The 23,695-nt window shown below is 41.6% G+C and overlaps 1 protein-coding gene and 1 long non-coding RNA gene across 2 annotated transcripts in view; one reads left to right on the top strand and one right to left on the bottom strand.

Annotated features, from left to right (window-relative positions):
- Positions 1-19,498, bottom strand: part of ttk (zinc finger and BTB domain-containing protein ttk) — a 25,017-nt gene extending 5,519 nt beyond the window's left edge. Inside the window, 4 exon segments of the mRNA XM_070287444.1 lie at positions 2,975-3,071; positions 3,187-3,828; positions 3,941-4,291; positions 18,960-19,498. Of these exon segments, the coding sequence (XP_070143545.1) occupies positions 2,975-3,071; positions 3,187-3,828; positions 3,941-4,084 (883 nt within the window). The 5' untranslated portion in view covers positions 4,085-4,291; positions 18,960-19,498.
- Positions 7,005-23,695, top strand: LOC138929003 (uncharacterized). The gene is made up of 2 exons (XR_011445432.1): positions 7,005-7,313; positions 23,325-23,695. It is a non-coding gene; the product is annotated as an uncharacterized lncRNA (long non-coding RNA).

Below are 23,695 nucleotides of genomic sequence, written 5' to 3'. Positions count from 1 at the left end.
TTAGTTTAAAAAAAATGTTAAATAATAATTAATCAAAGCCAAGTAAAAAACTAAAAACAAAATCAACAAAAAAAAGATCTACTTTAATTGCTTAAGCTGCTGCTCTCTCTCAACAAACAAAAAATCGCGAAGAGCGCCTGGCGCTGCAACCTGATTCCTCCTGCCACCTCTCCTCTCTCTCCTTTACGATTATTGCTTCCGCTTGTCTACTTATTATCTTTATTTCCCTTCGTCTTTCCTTTTTTCTTTTTGGACTTGGAGTGAGGTTGGGTTCGGAGATTTATTACTGTGCCGCTGCTGCTGGCGCTGGCGGTGCTGTGGACGCTGTCAGCGTTCCCAGGGAGCCACCGCTGGAGGACGATGTCGACGAGGAGGAGGAGGTGGAGAGCGCATTGTTGCCGGTGGCGGGCAGCGATTGATTCGAATTCTGTCCACTCAGATCCGGCGGCGGCGGCGTCGAGGCCCCCGAGAGACCCAGCGGTTGGCCGGCGAGATTCGCTGCCGCCACATTGGCCAGTGCCGTGGAGGGGTTCTCGATCTTGTGGATGATCTTCACGTGCGCCGTCATGTTATCCTTGCGCGTAAACTCCTTGAAGCAGAATGGGCACGGATACACCTTGACGTTGCGCTTGTGCGAGGTCACATAGTGCCGGCAGAAGTTGCTTATGTGCGTGTAGACGCGCGAGCAGACCTTGCAGCGGTACGTGTGCTCGCCCTCTTTGGTGCAATAGTCCCGGACCGAGCCCTCCGCCTCGCCTTCGCCCACATTGCTGCTCAGATTAAGCTTGGTCTTTACCGAGGGTGTGCCCACGCCGCCGCCGCTGCTGCTCAAGTTGGGCGTACTGCCACTCAGGGAACCGGCCTTGAACTTAAAGCCATCGTTGCTATTGTACAGATCGAGGTATTCCTGACTGGTGAACACGGCCGTCGGCTTGACGTCGCCGTTCTGTTTGCCCAGCTTGGGGCGTTTCTGGACGCGAGGCTTTCCCGCAGCACCCGCTGCTACGGAGGAGGAGGCGGCGGGCGAACTGAGAGGCGTGGATGCTGCATTGACCTTGCCAATTGGCGTCAATTTGGGTATGCTGACCATGCTCTTCACCTGCGCCCCGCCAGCTGCCATTCCAACAATGAGCTTGAGTCCACCGCCGGCCGCAGCCGCTGCTGCTGCTGCTGTGTCCGCTTGATGTTTCCGTTGGGCGGCTATGAGGAAGGCCTGCTGGCGCGCCTGCTCATTGAGGTGGCTGCCGTCCGTCTGATCCTGCGTGGGCGAGCTGTTGTCGGTGAGGGGATTGTACTTGAACTCCACGGGCTCATCGTATTCATCCAGCATGAGTTGAGGTTCCATGTAAGAGGTGTCCATTGGCTCGCCATCGCTGTCGTTGCCATCTAAAAAGAAATTTATTAAAAATAAACTGGTTAACTCGGGGGTCTAGTCAGATTTCTAGTACTAGATTATACGCCGGCTTGATTTATGTTTTAATTTATGATTTAATTCAAGGACATTTATCTTAAAAATAATATTTAAGGTGCCACTTTATTGTTCTTCAGTAATTTGCTAACATTTTAATACTTTTGGACACCTTTTAAAGGGGATTTTACATCACGTGATTTAAATAATAAATATATATTAAATCTTGATTATTTTGATATTCTAAAAAATGTATTAATTTTTTCAAAAGGTAATCATTTGTAGCCTACTTTTCGACACATTTAAAAGTGTTTCAAAGCACGTGATAAATAAATAATAAATATATAAATAATATATTATTAAAAATAGCATATTGATAATTTAATAAGGCAAAAGGGGCCTGACCTTGACTAATTTAAAAATTATAAATTTGTAACTATTATTATTTATTTATTGTAATCTGCAGGCGTATAAACTTAGTACACGTGATAAAAGGTGATATATGTGTGTATAAATGGGTGTTGTGTGTGTGTGTGTGCAGGATGTATGTACATATGCAAGAGAAAGGCAAAACACATGACGCGAGAGAGCGAGTGAGAGAGAGAGTGAAAGAGTTTCAAATCGGATCGGAAAAGCTATAGGGATTTCAAGCCATTTTCAACGCGTTGCAAGAGTTTTTGTTCGAAAAGTTTTTCAGTTCAGTTTTCTGTATTTTTGCTTTGCTCCTTCTTCAGTTGATCAGTTTTTCATACATGTTGTTTCGGTTCTTGTTTCATGTTTGTTTTGAGGAGGAGATGGTACGGAAATGGACAACAGAGATCAGCATTTCATTTTTGGTGGTGATGGTCATTTTTATGAGACAGAGAGAGAGCAGAGGTGACGCTTTTTAATTTTTCAGGAATTTTTCGCGATATATTTTTGGGTTTGGAATTTGGAAAATTTTTGATCTTAGTTATATTTTCATAATCCCGTCGGCCATGAATCCCTGTGTGCTCAACCCGATTCTCAACTTCACAATTCTTTAATTCTCTTCGTCATCTTGTGGATTTGCATTTCTTGGGCATCTTCAACATCATCATCTTTGGGGACACTCACCTGCCGACGGACGGAAGAGATGCCTTCGAACGAGAACACTTCACTTTGTTTTTCGTATTATTTTCTCACTTTTCTCATATTTTCTTTTCACTTTTTTGTGGGAGGAGAAGGAGGAGGGGCGAGAGAGAGAGTAGCGAGAAACCGACGCGAGCTTTAGCTTTTCAGTTTTCAGATTCTACAACTAATTGAAATGCGTAAAATCCCTTTTAGCTTTTCCGATATTCGCAGATGATATTTGTCGAACAAATGTAGTTATATATACTATATATATATATATAATGAGACTTCATTCAGCCTGGCTCTGTATTGAATTGAGTTGGTAATTCTATTTTTTGCTGGGTGCACATGAGAGGTATTGAGATATTGGTTGATGGTGCATTTGTTGGACTTTTATATGGTTATAATTCAAATGATCTTAAAACTATGCAATGGTTCTTATTGAAAGAATGGATTGGCAGTGTTTGAACTCACCGGAAGTTGTGCTGTTGTCCTCTTGGTGGTGGTGGCTCACAACGCGGTGATCCTTGGCGTTCTTTGATCGTTTCGTGGGCAGAGAGTCGCGGCTTTCCTGTGAGGAGAAGAAAATACATACAAGTTAATGAAGCTCACATATTCATAGGAAATTCAGCAACAATAACTATCTTTTTAAGATAAATCCTAGCTTTATCTACTCTTAAACTCACATTAAGATCATCTGGATTGCCTGCATCTTGCTGATTATCATCGGAGCCATCATCATTGCCGGAGTAGGAATCGTTGCCCAGTTTGCCATTGCCCAGATCGGAGTCATTCATCAGGTTCTCGCGCTCGAAATCGTCGTAGTCATTCCCCGTGCCGTTTGAGCTGCCCGATAGTTTGCGGGGCCTCCCTCTTTTTCGCTTGGGCATCAGGGCTGAGCTAAGCAGCGATGGCTGCACCGGCAGGGTGGGCGTATTTCCAGCATTGGCGAGTGCGGCACTGGACAGCAGACCGCTGGCCTGTGTACGATTCCGCTGTGGCACCAAATAAGGCTGAATGCGCTGCAGCTGCGGGGGTGTGGGCGTACTCTCGGAGCCTGCTGCAACTGTTCCCGCTGCAGCTCCAGTTGTGGCCGGCGAGGGTTTGTCGTCGTTGACCTCGGTGAGGCCCTTGATGCGCAGGCTCTCGGCCACGCGCAGGAATGCGGTAAGTCGCTCCTGGTCCACAGAGACCTCGCCTCTGTACATAAAGTCCAGCAGGGATTTCATGTCCGAATACGGCACATCCTTAAGAATAACGATCGGATGCTTTTCCGGATGATTTATGAATAGGGCATTGAAGTACGGACTGCAGGCGGATAGCACCATCTGAGGAGGAAGAAGAAAGTTTATTAGATTAATCAATGTTTAGGTTTAGTTTAATTAACAAGATTTTTTTGCCACTTCCTAATATTCAATCATAGCTCTAGACAACACCCACCTTGTGTGCCTTCAGGTATTGCCCTTCGACGGCCAGCGTCACATCTGTGAAGGTTTCTGCGTGGAGCAGCTGGTCAAAGACTGACAGCAGGTTGCTCTGATGGTTGTTCCACCGCAGGCAGAAGCGTTGAGATGCCATCTTCATTGGGAAGCCGTCGTGTTTGCGTCACTTAGCAGAGGAGCAAAGCGGAGTGAGTGAGTGAGAGGCAACGATCTCGATCTATGTCCTCATTCGTGGCCAGGGGGTCATTTAAGGTCCTGTGATTGTCCTTTTGCTCTGGGATATTCCTGGATACCCTGTGAGACTTTTCTGAGCGGGGGGCATCCGTTAAAACATATATTCCAGGGCGTGCTGTAATGGAAGGAATTACAAAGATTAGTATTTTTAGGGTTCCAGGATTTGGTTTTGAAAAACATGTTGGAGGTTGTAAAACCTAAGAATGCTGATAAGGGGGAGTAGAGTTGATTTTTCGTTCGGCTGAAAATCAATTATCCACTGTGTGTAGAGTTTTTGTATCCCCTACAACCAAAAAAGGACTCTCCACTGGAAACGCTGCTTCTGCGCTGCCGGCGTCCAATTGAGCGCGCGGGCACAGAATTTAATTTAAGAGACGACCCCAAAGGGTCAAACGAGCAGCAGCACATTATGCAGGCCGCTCGATGAGGGAAAACGTAAATGAGGAAATATAAATGGAAATTTCAAATGTGTTTCAAATGGGCAGCCAGAGGCAACAACAATGAGCCACACGCACTGGGGTATGAGCAAGCGAGAGAGAGGGCAGCAGGCAAAGAGAGAGTTCGCCGGAAGAGAGCGTTGTGGAAATGGGACGGGACGATATAATGATGACAGCAACAACTGTGCCTGCGACTGTGTGTGTGTCTGTGACTTGAAAACTTGCCAAAGGGTGTGGAGGAATTAGGAATTAAAAGCGAGCGACGAAGGCAACAGGCAAATGGAAAACTTTACGTGGAAACTGTAACGAACACACACTGACACGTCGAGATTTCAGGCAATCGCAGGGGAAAGTCATGAAATTCGTGGCACGTTTTTTCTTGCTCCGTTTTTCTGTGTTATCACCTTTCGGTGATCGCAATTCCAACAAAAAATCCTTGTCTTCTTTTCGAAAACCCACGCTTCCTCCACTTGCTAAATATTTGCGTTCGCCGCGCTTATCTTATCGCTTTCTCGGTCGCTTTGTTGTACACTTAATTGAAAATCATTCAGCATTCCCCAGAAATTCCCGTCTTCCTGGCACACACACATAAGGCCCAGCACAGTCTCCACTTTTCTTGCTCTTCTCTGTTTCTGTTTTTTCCACGCTTCTATTTTGTTGTCTAGGCTTTGGCACTGTTCGTTTTGTTTGCAATTGTTATTGTTTTTATGCACTTGTTCAAATCAATTGAGAAGCCACACCATTCAATACACTGGGGCAGACAGAGAGCGGGAGAAAGAGCATGATCACGATCACACACACAAACTGGCACGTTAAACAGTTATTAGAAAAGCTCGACGGCGGCAAAAAGCTTTTTTCGCCTGGCACGATCGCACAAATAAGTATATTTTTCATTTCATGTTGCTCGGTTTAAAATGGAATTGTATTGTTTTCTGGCTCACTTCGTTGTAATTTTCGTTTCCTTTACCGCCTAACGTTTCCGGTTTCTTGTTTTTTTTTATTTGCAACTGCGGCGGAAAGTATTGACGAAGAGGAGAGTCCGTTGTTGTTGCGGGAAAGACTCGGGAAAGACTGGAAAGACTCGCGCACGAATGAGCAAGTCAAAGTCCTCGACGCAGGAAGCCGACTGCGCTGCCGGCGCACCACCACTCACACGCACACAGGCACACACACTAACACAAAGACGGGCCGCGCCTGATAAGAGCGGATGTTTTTTAGGGGTGGGCGGTCCGTTTGCCTGTGGAGATCACTTTACTCAGTTGGGGGAATTATTTTTCGACAGCGTCCTAAATTACCAGACACCCTTTCCTTCTGCCTGCTTGTCCTTATCGTATTCTTGCCTATCTGCGATTGGTTCATTTTTCTCCTAGATCCCGTATAATTCCATATTTTTGTTTGCTTGTTTTTTATGATACAAAAACCTTACAAAATTAAATATATTAAATTATAATGTTGAATTTATTCTTTACTAGTCATATTAGGTTTATATTTATTTTTAAGTTATAATGCATATTTGCCTAAGCTCTTGCGACTTAAATAAAATATATTTAAGCGACAGTCTTATTTTTTTCTCCATTTAAAATATTTTAAAAAGGAAACTTTATATTCAGACATTCGTTTTTTCCCATGTTTCGAGTTCGAATTTAGTATAACTAAAAATAACTAGGCACCTTTTATCCCCAGCTGCTATATCCTTTAATTTTTATCGATTCGTCAGTGTGGTTTTCTTTTCTCAGCACTTTGTTTATTTTGTGAGTTGTCGTTTCTCGTATATTTAAGAGATTTTTCTTAGCATTTTTCACTTAAGGGTGGCTAATTCACTGCCCGCAGTTGTTAAAGCGATATTACTAGGCACCTTTTCTGCCGTCTGCTACATGTATTCGCCTGCTTCCTTTGCACTTATTTTTTTGTTGTTTCCTTCATTTAATTTTAACTTGTGGAAATTTTCACAACTCAGCGCGAGAGAGGGAGACGGAGGCGAGGGCGGGAGCGGTCTGGCGGGCGCGCGTGTGGGGCGGAAAGAGAGAGAGGGATCCGCACGAACAAACCGAACGAAACGAAAGAAACTCTCTTTGGGGCACGTCGGCAAATTCGTCCGTCTCGCTTGACACCAATACACTGAGTGATCCTCGGTGATCCAACTTCCAAGCTCCAAAGCAGCGGCGCCGACCGCGCTGCCAGCGCGCACACACACACCAAAAACAATCCTACATCCGTTGCCTCTCTTGAAAGGAACGGGCTGCGACTGGTGGAGACTTTTTGCTTAGTCCCCAAGTCTACACAAGCGAGAGAGCGAGAGCAATTCAGTACGCGAGAGAGAGAGAGAGCTGACTGTTGCTCTCTTGCTTGCGCCTTTGACTTTTTGAATTTTTAATTTCCTTTACACGCGATGAGTGCTGCGCTGCTCCGAAGGAAGGAGGGGAAGGGCGCAGCCAAGTGGATGGAGGGACAGCGAAACGGGGTTAAAAAGAAAAACGCGCTGGAAAAAAGCTAGGAACCACAACCAGCAATAGCAACAGCAACCTTTGGGTTGGGCTCTCCATTTTGGGGTTGGGCTGGAACTCCCCGCGCCCCTACCACACCCCATCTGTAGCTTTGCTGGCTTTTCCAGGCCACTGAAATCGGAAAAGCATGTGGAAACTCGAGATCCAGCGACGCAGGCGTGTTCCATCCGTGGGACATACAGTGGAGCATCTTTAGGTGAGTCTACTTATTAATAAACTAGAATAACCCATATGGCAGGACATTTGGTCATGTTCCACTGTACTTTTCTATATTGAATACATATATTCTCATGTGTGTTGGTGTGCAGGAATCTTTGGTGTCTCACGTTGTTGTTGTTTTTTGGGCGAGGGATTACGTAAGCGGGCTGTAAATTCTACAAGTGGAGTGTCGGCTCTCGGCTTTAGTCCGATTGAAATTGAGAATCCTAAGCAGCGGAGCTTTGAGCAAAGTTCCCTCCAGTTCTCTCTCCCTCTCTTTTTCGCTGTCCCTGTCTAAATGTATGTGCCTTTTTGCTGTTTTGTGTGTGTGTTTTTTAATTTTATCCTACACACCTTGGTTGGTTTTTTGTTGTTGTTGTCTATTATTAACTGACTGAAGGCGTAACGGCAACAGTAACAAAAACAATAAAAACAACAGAAACTACAACTATCCCCTCGCACCACCCCTTCTAGCGCCCTGGAACGGAAACGATCATTTCGCCTAATAGGCTCTCACACACACACACACGCACACGGAGCTCCCCAACCCAGGTGAAATAGCAACAAATGTACACAGACACAAAGTCAGGCGAACGGACAACAAAAACAACAATAAGAGGTAGTCACTGAATCGTAAATTCCTGTTGCTGGCTCAGCCTCTGCCGGCGTCGGCGTCGACGCTGCTGCCTCTGTTGTTGTTTGCCTTGCCCTATTGCGTGTTGTTGGTGGTGTTTTTTTTTCTCAGTCTGTTTAATTTTTTTTTCTACATTTTGAGTGGCTTTTGTGGAGCTTTGCTTGGGATCGGAACTCTGACTCTGAATCTACGCGGGGGTACGGACCATGGTCCACGGTGGTGCACCGGAAGAAATAGGATTCCCGTTTGGGCAAACAGCCATGTCAGATATATTTTCATTTTCGTTGTAGATGGTTATTTTGTAGTAAAATAATGGGAATAAAAATTATATTTTGTTGGGGTATTCTATTTTTAGGGTTCATATTGACCTCTAAAGGACAATAATCCTGTGAGGTGACCTAATTACAAATCACATAATTTAAGGGCTTTAAGAAAAAGGATAATATGGACGTCCAAAGAGAATTCAATGCATTTTCCAGGATCTTAAAATAATATCATCACGATCATAGTGTGTGAAATAGAACGCTGATATAAAAAAATGAAACGTTTCAGGCTTAAAGATTCAAGATAAAAAAATATCTAGCTTACTACGAAAACTAGACCGTTTTTGAAGATAAAAGAATAAACAGGTGTATTACATTATTCTAGCCAATTAAAATATATAATAGAAATAATAATAATAGAAAAGGAATCATTCCCTTTTCGGAATTATATTTTCCAGTGGAGTTGCGCTGCTGGTATTAGTGGTGCCTAGTGCCTTTTGCCTTAGCCGTTGCTTTCCCATTGTTGTTGCCGTTCGTTCTAGTTAGTCGCTGGTCTAATATGTATAGACCGCTCTATCTGCTGCTCAACGTCTCCTCTCTCTCAGCCCCCAGCTACACGCTCCATGCTCCATGCTCCAAAAAAAAAAGGGAGCCAGGGGAGGCTGTCGGCCTGCTCTCCTGCTCGAATTTTATCAGCAAAAAAGTTACAACAATACAACACTACAATGTGTTGTGTGTGTGTGTGTGTGTGTGTGTGTGTGTTTGTGCTGGAGAGCGGAGGTTATATGGAGGTAGTACATACTATGTATATAATCGGTGACAGGGCTCACAAATTAACGATGATGCTTCCTCCGCCTCTTCCCAATGATCACCATGATGATGTTGAAATTTCGGCTGGGAGTGAAAACGGAGTTTTTAGTTTTTTAAGACGGAGGAAGACCCGTTTGAAGACTGGTAGATGAAGACTGGTGAGGATGGGCAATTATAGTGATGTTGTCCAATATGATAGGTTAGATGGTTAGATAGGTTAAATTTCATTATGTATCCTTAGGATACTTGGTTTGGAAAATGTATCTGCGCAACTTTTTAAGACCAAACCCAGATTATATCCTTTTTCCTATACATTCTATATTCATCTTTATATTAAAAATGTTTAAATAAATTCGATCCTGTAGCTTTGGGGATTTATAAGATGACTCCTAAATGATACTTATATGATATTCACAAGATTGTGGGTCGTCTTTAAGGTTGATATTTTACATAACCTTTGATCAGAGGTCTATTTATAGACACAACCCTTTTCAGCGACTACTGTGTCCGTTGGCATGGCTCAGTGGATCTGTGGCTGCCAATTGTTACCCAATATCTTTCTGGCTCAAAGTGGGTTTCCAAGTTGTTTGTTGTCTTGGTAGTGTGTGCGTGACACTTGGCACATGTGGCCCACACACAACACAATCAACACACAGTAGACTGCTGAGGCGCCCCCGCAATGTACAGTGATGTCTCGACATCCAGCGAGGCTGAGGCTGAGCCACCAAAAAATCACCAGAGCCTGTGATTGCTACATGCGTGAGTGTCTGTCGCTCCCCCGATCTCTGTCCCTGTCGCACCTGGTGCCTATGAATAGTGCGTTCGAGTGGGATGGGGGTAGAGCCTCTGTGCTTTTTTTATATTTTTTTTATTTTTGGTTTCCTCAAGCGCTATTTGTGCCGTGTAAACACACGCCGAAAGCCACTGAATGAGTCGGCCCAAAGAGCGAGAGAGCTCGAGTGAGATGCAGATACGTTAGAAGAGCGCTAGACTGTAAGTGTGTTTGTGAGTATCTGTGTTGATGACTGACTAACTGAGTAACCGCTGCTAGCTATGTTATGTGGCCGGATTCTGGTGTTCCGTCCGTCCCTCGTCGGCGGAACAGGTATCGCAGGTTGGCACCAAACACATGTCCCGCTTCTCTGCCGCTTCCCCCACAGTCTTCCTTGAAAGCTTCTAGAAATTGAAACCTCCCAAGTCACGTCCCTCCTTCTACATGGAGAAGAAAAAGCTAGTCGAGAGGGCCTGAAAAATTGTTATATTCTAATATATTTATTATAATATTATAAAATATATATATATATATATTTATAATATGGTATTAGAGATTTTATTTATTTTTGGTATATAGATTTTAATATCGGGAAAAGCGTACCTAAAGCCTGACCAAAAAATCCACTTAATGGATAAAGTATTTGAAACAAACTGAGTCCAAGCGGAATGAGATACTTCGGAGTTTACAATTCTTCTAGGGTTTCTTTTAGGATTCTCTCATGATCAAGTTAAAAAAAAAATGTAATCCTTATGGTCCTTTCTTTTCCTTTAAGTACAAGTCTTCTAAAGATTCTCCTAAGAGTTCTTGATAAACTAAAAATTTAACTTTTAAAATAATACAAAATTTCAGTCCTAATAATCCTCTTAAGGATGTTTCAATGTGAGGTCCTTTGTTAATTTTGCTTACGATTCTTCTAATGTTTCTTCTTCTGGGCTAACAAAATTGTCGCCATTGCTGGGGAAGCTTGATGGAGCTCTTTGTACTTTGCTTACATGCATAACTCCTCTCCTCTTCTCTCCAAATCTCCGCTCTTCCCACCAATTCTCCCCACTTAGTTTTCTAGCGACGACGTTGGCCTGTCATAAAGTCCCGTTGTTGTTGTTGTTTTGGTAGCTTCTCTGTCCGTTTCTAGCTTTTTCTCTTTCGCTCTGCTGCGCCTTTGTTCCCCAAGTGTAAAATTCCTTTGCACGTAGGCACCCAACGGAAGAAGAAGAAGGAGGAGAAAAGTAAAAAGCTTGGCTTTAAAGCATAACAAAAACAGAGAGAGAAAAAAATTTTTAAAGCCGAACAGCAACAACAATAAAAAAAAAAAGGTTAGCAACGAAGCACGTAAGCTTCCAAAGAGAAGGGGTTTCTATTTTTTGTATTTTCAAAGGGGCGAGGAGACAGCAGGTGGGCCGTTGTCAATGCCACACACAAACATACCAATATAATACAACATTGTAGGACACACAAAACACACCCACTTGCAAAATATGTTAAAATGCATTTGTATGTAAATACGTAAATAATTTCATTCATAGAGAAATTTTATAGTGGAGACAATGTCTTGGAGGCATCCCAAATAATTCCATTAATGTAAAAATCAAATGAAATATATATATTTTTCACATTTATACCCAAAGTTAATTTAGCAACTCTCTTTTGGTTATTAATTAATTGCTTGTACATACGATATACATGTGTCTTTCCTATATACATACTATATCTATTGGCTGTTATCTCTCCTAAAGTATCAATAAATCGATTGCTATGTAAACTTTGTTTCTTGACATTTCGAAAAGACGTTTGTTTGATTTAATGTTTGCCGTAAAAACCTGAAATGATATGTTGACATCGCTTTTTTATGGGTTATTCTGCAAATAGGTTGAGTAAATTAAGATCCTGTTTCTTAATTTAGAAGTTAATAAATCATTATTATATTATTATAAATATGTTTTTTATTAAGATATAACTTATCAAGATTAAAATGTGTTCCTAGAATACGTAAAACCTCTGGAAATGTCCACACAGCTTCGAAAACATATGGCTGTAATGCCACCCGTATATATGTATGTACATATATGATCATACATACATACATATACCTACAGTTTCCTATCGTATATGGCAAACATTTGCGGAGGAGTGATCACCGGCGAAAACTACAAAGAATCGCACTGCTCTTCGGCTAGTCAACTATGAAATCTGAGAAGGAGGGGGTAACCGGGGAAGGGTCTGCTCCACTGGGGCTGTTTTTTTTTTAACAAGGGGAAGAGGAGGGAGGATGTGGAAACTAGTTGCCCTCGCCGGATGAGCTCACCCTGGCGATCGGCGGGATCTGGAACCTGGGGGAAACTGCGACTTTAACAGTGAGTGATTTGTGGTCTTTTGTTAGAGGCAAAAATTGTTTTTCTATTTTATTTACAAAGCAATTTTTGACAGAAACATTTCGGTTTTATACATATTTTCTTTGGCGTACCCACTTTTCCCTTTATTTTTTGTTAAGGAAAAGCCCCCAAAAGGGACCCAAATACTTGTCGACTTGTTTTGGCTGTTAATTACCACATCGTTTTTCGGCTGGTATTTTGTCACTCACCATAGAAGGGCGTCGTCTTGCAACACACTTATTGTACCCCCTTGGAAAAAAAAGCCTCCGTCCGTGGCTGTCAGCAATATTGATCTATGCCTGTGTTTTTGTTGTTGTTTTTAACGCCACGACGACCCACACTCATACTGGCCCCTCAGTCAGTCATTTGCCCTCGCAGTCGCGTCCGAAGTTCGCCGTTCAAAAAGCTTTTTATGGCGGTGTCCTTAATTTAGACATTCGAAATGCGGGTCATCGACGGATGGGGAAAGTTCCGAGGCACTCGTACGGACACACTTGGATGGCCACTCGACGATCTACCATCCGCAGTCCACATGGCCACCATATAACCCAACTGAAACCTTCACAATTTGAGAGTAAATGCAGGGAAAATATTATAACAATAGAAATCCTCCTCTGGTATACTCAATCTTTAAGAAGTTTGCCAAAAAAATTTGAAGGATAGGATGTAATCCTTGCAAGGATGGTATAATAACAATATGTAAAGGAATATAATATAGTTTCTTATATGATCCTTTAAACTCTTTTAAAATGTTCTGTAGTTAAAAATAATTAATACCAAAAAATATTATAAAAAATATGTAGCCCTTTGGGATAGTGATTCTTTAGAGAGTTCTTTACCCAAAGAAAAAATCCAAGGATAGCTTTTATAAATTTCTTCATACCTATTGTGAATTTTCTAGACTTTTCCAGTGTTTTTTCCTTTGCCTTCCCAGCGTATATTTGTAGTTCTCTTAACCGCATTCAGCTGATAAGGCAGGCAAAGGAAGTACCTCCACGATAGCAGTGTGTACTCATGTACGTAGTCGTCGCACATTGCCATTGGGACACGGACAGATAAAGGCACCAGCAACCAGTTGGGAGGCCATCTATGAGTCAGGAATGCCCGATTGCCCTTTTTCTCTAGGAGCTGCGAGAATTCGGAATTCTGATTCTTACCCAAAAAGAAAAATAAGCTTTCTCCGCCTTTCTGCGATAACAGCGTCGTCGAAGAGAACTGTGGCGACAAAAAGAGCGTCAAAATTAAATTAGAATGCCGGCATTCTCCGAGAGAAACTGAAGAACACATGTGTTTGCTTTCTGCTCTCTAAACTCAGAAAAAAAAAATTATCATGAATATTATAAAAGATTGGATTTACATTTTAAAAGGAGCTTAATAATATTGAGGGACATTATATAACTATAATTTTCACAGTTTCTGTAATAATTCCATAAGATAGTGCATTGACTTATAAAAGCTACTCTGTGGTTAAACCATCTAAAGGTTCCCTAGTTTTTAACTAATACCTGAAAATATTTATATTTAACTCCAGTAAAAAATAATTTAATTAATTCCTCAGTTGACAGTGTATTTAATGAAATTTATTGGCGGATCCTCCTCCCCCCAAAAATAAGTGGGCGTTCTTCCTGGCGCCGTTAATGGAAATTAGAAAATGTGGCGCGGATATTTATAAACTGACCCAATTGCGGGTATCCAGCCAGCGATTCGATCCTCTGACGAAACTTTTTAGAAACAGCTGCGCCCAGCGGACGCCCGCCATGCGGCATTCACAGTCACGTATCCCCACAAGACGAAATATCCCCCCAAGCAGCACTTCCTCCCGCTCGCCCACCCGCATTTAATGAGAGGGAGAAAAAGAAGCTCCCCGAGGATCGTTCGGTTTGCTTCGTATTTCTTCGGTTCGTCCAACAAACAAAGGAAACGATAGCCAAAGGCTAAAGAGGAATGAGGCAAACATTGGCAATTGATGAATCATCATGGAAATACCCTGTTATACTAAAAGTTTTAATATCACATATAATAATATGTACATATATTATACAACAACATAGCAAACTTAATAATTAGAAAAATGTTCCCAAGTATTTTCGATAATTCTTTTCACATTTTTGCTTAAAGATTTTCAGCAATGCATATGCTTTCAGAATCTTTATATACCCCACACATTCTTTTGATTGCGGGGTAACTCCCAGAAAAAGCACGCAGTGTGTGTGTGAGTGCGTGCTGCTTTCTCTTTCGTGCGTTTTGGCGGCCGCTGCCTCTGTCGACGTCCTCAGCCAAGCTGCGTGCATATTTGAGCGTTGTATTTGTTGTTTTCATATTTCTCCTTGCTGCTCTCCTGCTGCTGCTGCTCTTTCTCCTTCTGGTGCTCCGCCCGCTACCTGTCCCTCTCCCACCACCACCCACTGCTGCCGCGCACTCAATTAAGCTTATCGCGCACTGTCCGTGAGTGTTGGTGCATCGGGGATATTGCTTGCGCGCTTTTTTAGAGGTGACTTTCCGCGTATTCGCTCCTTCGAGGCTACGCTTGCTTTTGTCATTCACTACTACCCCCCTGCCCGCCCTCACACCCCACCCCACCCACTTCCTTGGCCACCGAAAGAGTATCTGTGTTGGTGTCGTGTGCAAAGCAGCAACAGCAGCAGCGGCCGGAATCGAAAAATCCTCTTTGAGAGGATTAAAATATACACACAGCTTTTTCTTATTGTCATGTGCTCTTTATACCGCCTGCCGCCTGCCTGCCTTGCAGCTAACAGTACAGTGGAGCAGGGGCACAAATAGTAGGCGATAAAGGATTGCGAGTTACAGTGGGTCAAAATAAGGTTGAAAAAACTTTTGGTTTTTTTTTTTTTAATTTCATTTAATTCTCTTTGTGATGTTAAGGCACAAATTAAATCAGTAATATTTTTAAAATGTTCTGTGGAGTTTTTGATTTTGTAATATAATGGTGCCACAGTACCCGTGCCTGCTTGCTATCCCCATTCCTCTCATCCGCTATTCATCCCCTATCCTCCATCCCCAATTGGCAATCGGCGCGGCCCACAAACGGACAATGTCCCCTCGAAAAGCTTAAGGGTAACCAGTGACTGCGACGCTGGCAGCGTCGCTTTCAATTACATTTCATTTGCATTTCTTAGTTGCTTATTTTTCTGTGTGTGTTATTTCTCTTATTTTTTTTCGCCGATGTTGCCTTTCCCCCAAACACACACACACGCACACAAATATTCTTTTGCAGCCTTAAGTCGGATGCCTGGCCATTCGCTCTCCTTTTTGTGATTTTCGTTCGCAGAATGCAAAATAGGAAACGGCACAACAGGCACGAGTATATTTTTTAGGCACCACAGGGCGTATACTTGACGCGGACATTGAGCTGCGCCGGCAGCGACGTCGGCGTTGTTAATTGAATTAAAGTGCCCATGTATGCATGTGTTTGTGTGTGTGCAAAAGGCTTAAAAACAACTACAACAATAACAGAAAATATAAAAAATATATATGTACATATGTACGTATATATGTATGTGAGAAAAATAAAACTGCAACCAGCAGGCGGAAATTGTGAAATGAGCCAGCCCCAGGTGCATTGCGGTTGGAAAATTACCAGAAATCCTTTTATTTGTTTTTAAATTATGTTATAGTTATAAAAATGATCCTGTTATCCAAAAAAAAATCTCGGAAAATATATATTATATCTTTCCTCTTAATAAAAGTTATAATATACATTTATTTAGATTTAAACAAATAATTTTCAGGATATTTTATATTATTCGGTAAGAATCTTACAAACCCAAAAAAAGAACCAAAGTTATAATATTTTACTAGTTTCATATTTACCCTATAAGCATTTAGAAGATTCGAAGAACGGTAACTATATCCGGGGTCCAAAGGGTTAACTCTGCCTTCTGGCTTCTGGCTTCTGTCTTTCTCGACTTGGCTTTTGGCCCATTCTCTTTTCGCGAAGATTTCTGCCTGAGTTACAAAACATATTTTGGTCACTGACCTTTTCCTCTTCTGTTTTTTCTTGTATTTTTTGTTGATTCCTCATTTTTTTTTAGCTGACTTTTGAGCTGTTTTTGTTTGTGTTCCACTTTTGAATTTAGGTTTTTGCAGTAGTCTGAGTTTTTTGCAGCAGATTGCTAATTAAAAACAGGAGATATGTATATGTATGAGCGACTTGTGTGCATTATCAGGATGGACAATCGGAGCAGCAGCAGATAGCCGAAAGGCAGAAGAAATACCTGGCATTCTTTCGAGTACCGATCGAAGAAGGCACGTCGAGTGATAAAAATCAGAAGTGCATTTAGCTAAAATTTCAGCAAAATGCCAAAAGCAAAAATTATATGAGACATATGAGAAAATGGAGTATTTCGTCAAGTAAAGCTGAAGAAATAAGAACCACGTGAATATACACAGGAAAATTAACAGAGAACAGACCGCAGACAGCGGACGACAACAGACAATTTTTCTTTAGCCTGGCAGCTGGCAACTTGCAAATTAAATAAATAAATATGAAATCATTTTAAATAACAATAATTAAGAAACGTATTGTGCGAATATTTTTTCGGTTCCAATGAATTTTGTGAATACCGAAAAAGTGGCAGGAATCCAGGGAGCATTTTTTAGATAAACAAGTAATAAGGTATTTCTGAGACACAAGCTTAAATAAAAAAGGAAGCGGGAGAGAGTCAACAGAGTACACTGGGAATTTATTAATTTATCTAGAATTATGTACTTGTTCATCTAACAACGTAAAGAAAATACAAATATACATTACTCTTGAAAGATATTAATTATTATTATTAGCTTTAATATTTATTGCACTTGTAATTCATTAACAAAAGTATTATGCTAAAAATATTATTGTAGGAATATTTCTTATTAATTATTTGTTTCGTTGCGTGTAAAAAGAGAAAGAGAGCTTGCCAAGGAGAGAGTTATGAGGTCTATCCCGATCCCTCTCGCTCTCAAATATTGCGTATACGCCGCATGGACTTTTACTCAATTTTTGATTTGTGAATATTTCCCCAACAACAACAATAATAATACGAATGCTCTGGTCTTTTTGGGCACTGTTAGACATGTCATCCTCTTTCTCTTTGGCCTTCTCTTTTTCCCAGTTGCCGCTTTTTCTTCTTCTTGTTTTGCTGCTTTAACTGTTTCGATCGCCGGTTGCTGAACAACAGTTATAATTTGAGCATAATTTCAACTGAGCGCAAGGTGTGTGTGCGAGCACAACAAACAAACGAAAAAAAGCTTTCTGAAAGAGCAAGAAATAAATAGTAAAGAGAGCTAAATATCACCGTTTCATATCTCACCCGACCCCTTCCTCCCTCGCTCTATACCTCTTTGCGTTTCATTAACAAAACAACCGCAAAATTTATGTGTGATCAGAGAGACTTGGCATTCGTTTCCTTTTTGCGCCAATGCAAAATAATAATTCATGATTGCCACCACCGCTGCCACAGTGTGTGAAGTGGGTTAAAACAAAAACAAAAAAAAAATAGTAGAATAGTAGAATAGTAGAAGCAAAACAAATGCAGATCAGAAGCGGAGATTGGACTTTTGGGCTGTGATCTTAAAATGGGATTTGCATAATTGAATTTCTGTGGCTTTGGTTCACAGGTGCAGGGATTCCAGGGTTGCCACCCTGAGCCACACTTTCCGAAAATTATTAAAAACATCAAAAGTTAGTTATTTTTCCACTCAGACACACCATTATTTTCAAATGGATTTTTGAATACCAAGTCTAGTTTTTTTTCCAGTGCCTATATGCCTCATGCATGGATCACTCACTCACTCATTCATTCATTCATTCATTCATTCATTTGCTCAATCACTCAGTTACTCACTCAGTCATTTACACACTCACTCAATCGGTTCATTCAGAAATTTGCTTGGGGGATCGCATGTGGCGGCAGCATGGAATGTTCCAGGCTGCTAGCTGGGAGCCACTGGAAGCTGTTGGAAGCCGGAGAAGGCGCTGAAACGAACGAAAGGGGTGCGGCGGCCTGGCTACCAGCGGCTGGATGTGGAAGTGGGGGATATAAAAAAGGAAATGGGCGACTGCAAATGACAGAGATCACTGAAGCACGACCGACAAATAAGCGGACGTATCTATGTATCTATGTGTCTAGTATCTGGTATCTGGTATCTAGTGCGGTGGCGCATTACTCCCCATGAACCGCATGCCTGTATCTGTATCTGACGGATACACATGCCCTCGACTGCCTTTCCAATAAGCGCGAGCTTCGCATGTAAGCTTGTGGCAAGATTCTAGTTGGATTTCTCTCCAGCCAGGCTTTTATAGAGATGTCAGCCTTTTCCCTGTTTTTTTTACGGCTTTTAATGGTTTGACCTTTTCGAAATCGTCTTAAAAAAGAACCCTTATCGGAATTCTACGGAAAATTTGACATACGAAGAGTGTAATTCGAAAGTTTAGGTCGCAAACCGATGCGAAATCAAATCCAAGAAATCATTATCAGTAAGTTGTGTGGCTTCCTTTTGGGATCTTTTGAAATCCTTATCTGTCATTGCTTTTTCGGGGAATTAAAAATTACGAATTGTAGTAAATCTTGTTTTATTTTTTTAAAGAAAACAATAGATACACCGTTTGAAAATAAAGTCATTATACAAATCACACAAATTATATTTGCGTGCAAATCTTCAAAGAATCTTAGTTGTAGTGTTTTGAAGTTTTTTGCGTGGAGCTTTATTTATCGTCAGGAACACTTCAATGAGTTTCACCTATTCCTGATTTGACCTCCTCTATAATTCCATTGAAAATCTTCACACTTACCAATTCTTGAAAGATTCTTAGTAATCCGTTTTGCGACTTCTTCGGCAAAAAAAGCTTGCAACACTTTGGGCACTTGATGTTATTGTATTTGTCGCAGTTGTTGTTGTTGGTTACACGTAATCAAGGTAAATAAGGAGAACACGAAGCCAAAAGCGAAATCGCAAAAAAGGCAGAAAAGCAAAACAGCAACAAATGTAATGCAAAAATAGCTGGGAAACGCCGCGCACGAACCTCCAATCAGAACTGAAACGCAGAAGCTTGCGCCGCACACCACTTTTGTCCTGAGCACCGATGCGCTGTCCGAAGAGGCCCGAAGATAGCCGAGGAGATCCGAAGCCGAACCGAAAGCTTTGATCACGAAACACGAACTGAGCTGGGAATATGGAATATATGGGAATGGTAATGGAAATAGGATTGAGTCCAAGTGGGCGGTATTTTTGTCTGCCTGCTCCCCTTTTCTGCTCCCGTTTCACTTGGCTCTCTTTGGCAAAACGAAAATAAAAAAAAGCAAATGGATGTGGACGGACGAGCGGATGAAATGGAATGGCAAGAAGCGAGCGTTTGAATGGCTCCAAATGGTTAAAAGCCAAGGCAGCGCAGTCGCCAGAGGAAGAGAGTGAGAGAGAGCGACAGAGGTTCAGAGGGAGACGGGAGGAGCTTCGGGAGAGTGACATTTGGGGCCGCCGACGACGACGCCGCTGCGTTGGCGCTCTGCTCCCGCTGATAAGCTTGTGTTGAAATCAAGTCTCCTGCGCTCTCGCTCTCTTATTGGTGCTCTGCTCTCTGCTGACCTGCTGATGCACTGCATCCCCACCGCCCCACCACTGCGCTGCTGCATCAGCGTATTACGAAATATGACAACAATGCAGTTTCGTCGTCCTCGTTTTCGTTCTGTTGACGCTGCGGCTTCTTCTTCTGCCCTTGCTCTCCAGCTCTCTCTGAAAATGCCTGCTCAGCATAAAAGTCAGAATGCTCTTTCCTCTCTTCCAGAGACTTAAAGATACAGATAAAGATATAGCCAGTGGGTGGCAGTGGCTGCTGGGCTGCGCTTTGTTTGTTTTCTTCTCACCCACTCTCTATCTTTCCCTCTCTCTTTGGGGCACTTGCAAATTGATTGCATTTTAATGGAGTTCTGTCGATGCTAAAAATAGCGACTCTCCCACAGGGGGCGTGGCGGGGGAAAATCTAGCCGGGCGCATTCCAATTGGAAGTGCATATCCAGCAGCGGTAAGCGGTAACTAATTTTAAATGCCAGGCTATTACCGCAAACTGGTTTGATCACAAAAGCGTGCCAGGTATGCTTAATCTCTCTTTCTCTCTCTCCGTCGCTCTCTTTTATAACCTCCCTTTCCCACCCATTATGACCCACCGCCCCCTCGTCTTTTGTAAAACTTCTAACTGAAACCGAAATCATTCCATATTTTCCCCACAAGTTAAATAATTGTAGCCGGGGTTACCCTGGGCACTAAGAAAAATAGTTCCATACAAAAACGCAATTCTAATAAATTGTAGGAAATTTTAATTGTAAACTAAGAAGATCGTGAGTTATAATAATTTTATATAATTGTAATTCATTATTGAATCAAGGTTTTTATTTAATTTAAATCTTTCTTCTTCATTGCTTAATATTAGTATCCTTAAATTTTTTCTTTAAACTAAGATTAAGAGATTATACATTTCCTAAAATTTTACTGCATATAGAACTACACTTTATTTTTCTCCGTGCACCGTGGCACACGTAACCCACTGGTTAAGCGTTTTATGGGATCTCTGAGATCTGGGATCTCGGCAGTGGGTCGCGCTTTGGGTAACCCCCGACACAAGCCCGAACGAGGGGCGTTACCCAATCTACAACCAGAGGGGCTGGCCTGGTTATTTGTTGGCCATTTAAAGGATCATTAGACATGCATGGGAAAAGATCGTCAATCAAAGCAGGCAATACGCTGGGTTTTTGGTGTTGGATCGGGGAAATGGGAATAGTTCCCAGAGCCCCCATACTTATGATGATAAAGGATTGAGTTTGTGGAAAGATAAGATGTATCTAGGGACTAGTTATCCCCATTTCTTTGCTTTATGAGTCTGCCAAATATTATTATTATTTTCTAGTAGGATAGTTACAAAAAAACAAAGTATGTGTGATCAAGGAATAAATAAGATACAATATATTAAACGAATATTTTTTACGTTTTTTATATTTATATTATTATATTCGAACCCATTGATGTTTTAAAAGTATAAAAAATGAATGAATTTCAAAACATTACTTTATCCTTTTGTAAATGTCTATTACTTCACTATTATACTACTCATTCCCTTTTCATTTCGTTAGAATGCATTAATAATTGCAATACTGGGCATGATTCACCTGCTCAGTGATTCAGCAGGGCGATCTAAGTGCATCCAAACCTCCCCTTTTTAGTTGTACCCTCGATTGTACCCAGATAATTTGCATTGCCTTGTGAAACGGCGGCAGGTCCCCAAGGGGTTAACTGCACTCACACACATACGCACACGAGAGTAATGCAAGTACTGAGAGTACTCTCATTCGTACTTGTATCTGTCAGATACACGCTTGCCTGGCTTAGCCCTGTCGCTCTGGGCACTGCCCGCATTTTGTATTTTGTAGTTCTGGGCCCCTGCGATCAACAGGTTTGATCCGATCTGGCCGCCTGCCAGGCCATTTACTACTCGGCTTGGATTTTTTCCCGCTATTCAAAGTGCCGCACAGCTGAAATAAATTAATTGCTTAATTGTTGCTAGAGCTGATGCTGCCTTAGCGGCATTATTTGAGATGAAATTTGCTTTTAATTAAGAAACTCTCCACATATAGCGAGGGTGCGAGTTGGATTTTCTCTCAGCTAAAAGGGGACACTGGGAAAAATTCAGGAAAATTTTACTTTGTTTTATCTGAGATGGAATTATAATTAATATTTCAGATTTAATAAATTAAGGACAATGTACAAATAAATTTCCTGAAAGGAATGAAAGGAATTGCTCTAATAATCTTCCAGATCTAGTGTTATATTCTGGTAGACGGACAAGCTGACAGACAGAGAGACGGACAAGGCTATACAAGTATAAATATTTAATTTTTCTTTATGAAAAAAACTTTATTTTATAGTTACATGAATACTGATTTCACATTTAATCCTTTCCTAAGCTAAGTCTCTGTCAGGAGTTCTTTAATCGTTTCGCTCAGTGCATCTCTCTGAGCTTTTCAACCTTCAGAGCCACTGATGCCTGTGCGTGGGGGCTTTTCCTCTCGGCGCGGCCTGGGTGTGTGTGCGTGTAGAGCGGGTTGTGTGTGTGTGTTTTCGTTTTATTAGACCAAAGTCGTGCACTTCGTTAGCCAAAGGCAAAAGACAACAGCAAAGCCCAAGCCTGAGCGAGTGAAACGCGTTCTGCGTGGGATTCTCTAATGCTGATGATGAGGTTGCCAGCTATTTGGGCTTTGGCCGATTCTAAAAACTGGTTTTCCACTTGGCCAACTTGCCCATCAAGGAGTCTCCGCCACGAAACGAAACGAAATCGAATGGCAGTTGAATAATACAAGCAACAACAACAGCCACCAAATAAAAACAATAACAATAAAAAGCACAAGCAACAAAGAGTTAAATTGCGCATAACATTTGAATAATTAAGGCGCTGCCTTAGTGATATATATATTTTTCGGATTAGACCTAGCCAGCCAGGGATTCTCCCGATATTAAGTGCGTGTGTGCTCCTAAGCCCGCTTGACCTGAATTCCTCAGAGTCTTGGCTCTTTCCGGGGGAAAAGGTCCAAAAAGCAATGAAGGAAATCTTCACTTCCCCGGGTTTTTCTGAGCCAACTCTTTCGGTTTTGATTTCATAATCGAAACGAAAGCTGAGACCCTCTGAGCCGAGTTGTTGTTTCGAAATTCGTTACTCGCATTTCCAGCTTTTCCTTGGGATCCTCCTCAATCTCGGCTGCTGCTGCTGTTGCTACAAATGTATCTGTGAAATTCAGATTTCATTCGGAGTCGGCGCTGCCCTTTTCCCAGCTCTAACGGGATCCGGGCCCAGACGGAACCACTTACCAAGCGCTGCTGCAGTTATCTTTCTCTAAGTCAACTGAAAGAAAACAGAGACTATATATCTAGGAAATGTATTAGATAATTACATATTTGTCATGGAGAAACTTTAAGAACTTTTTTGGAGTTTTTGGAACATAAGCCTGGACATGTTTATGTAGCTTTTTCTTTTTAAAGTCTAAAGTATATAGTCTATGGTAATTAGTTTTTAATATTAATATGACCGTGCTGTTTTAACAATAAAATGATATATTTATCTAATTCTTTAATTTTATTTTCTTTATAATACATTAATTTACTAATTTTTTCACAGTGCCTCTGAAGCTGCCTTGATGTATTTTCTCACACTCCAGAGCCGACAAACGAGTGAGGAACGCCAGCGGGCTGATGGGGACCAGAGAAAAGCTAACTCGACAAAGGGTACTAAAGCTGGGAAAAAATAATACTGAAGAAATATAAAATGAAGGAAGAAAAATTAAGAAGGTTTTCGTCTCAGAGCAGCATCTTCACTTGCTTTTCATTTCTTTTTTTCAGAAGTTATGTTCTAACGGTAGAATCTTTATGAATTTAGGAAGGCTTAAAATAGATTTCTGCTTATTTGTTGTATAATAAATATGGCTTGTAATTTATTTTTAAGGATCATAATATCATAATATCTTAATAAATCTTTGGAAATTCTTAAAA

The sequence above is a fragment of the Drosophila kikkawai genome, chromosome 3R (assembly GCF_030179895.1).
Source record: "Drosophila kikkawai strain 14028-0561.14 chromosome 3R, DkikHiC1v2, whole genome shotgun sequence".
NCBI lineage: Eukaryota > Metazoa > Arthropoda > Insecta > Diptera > Drosophilidae > Drosophila > Drosophila kikkawai.
Note: the sequence above shows the minus strand (reverse complement) of the source record. Positions and strands in the feature narration are given on the sequence as shown.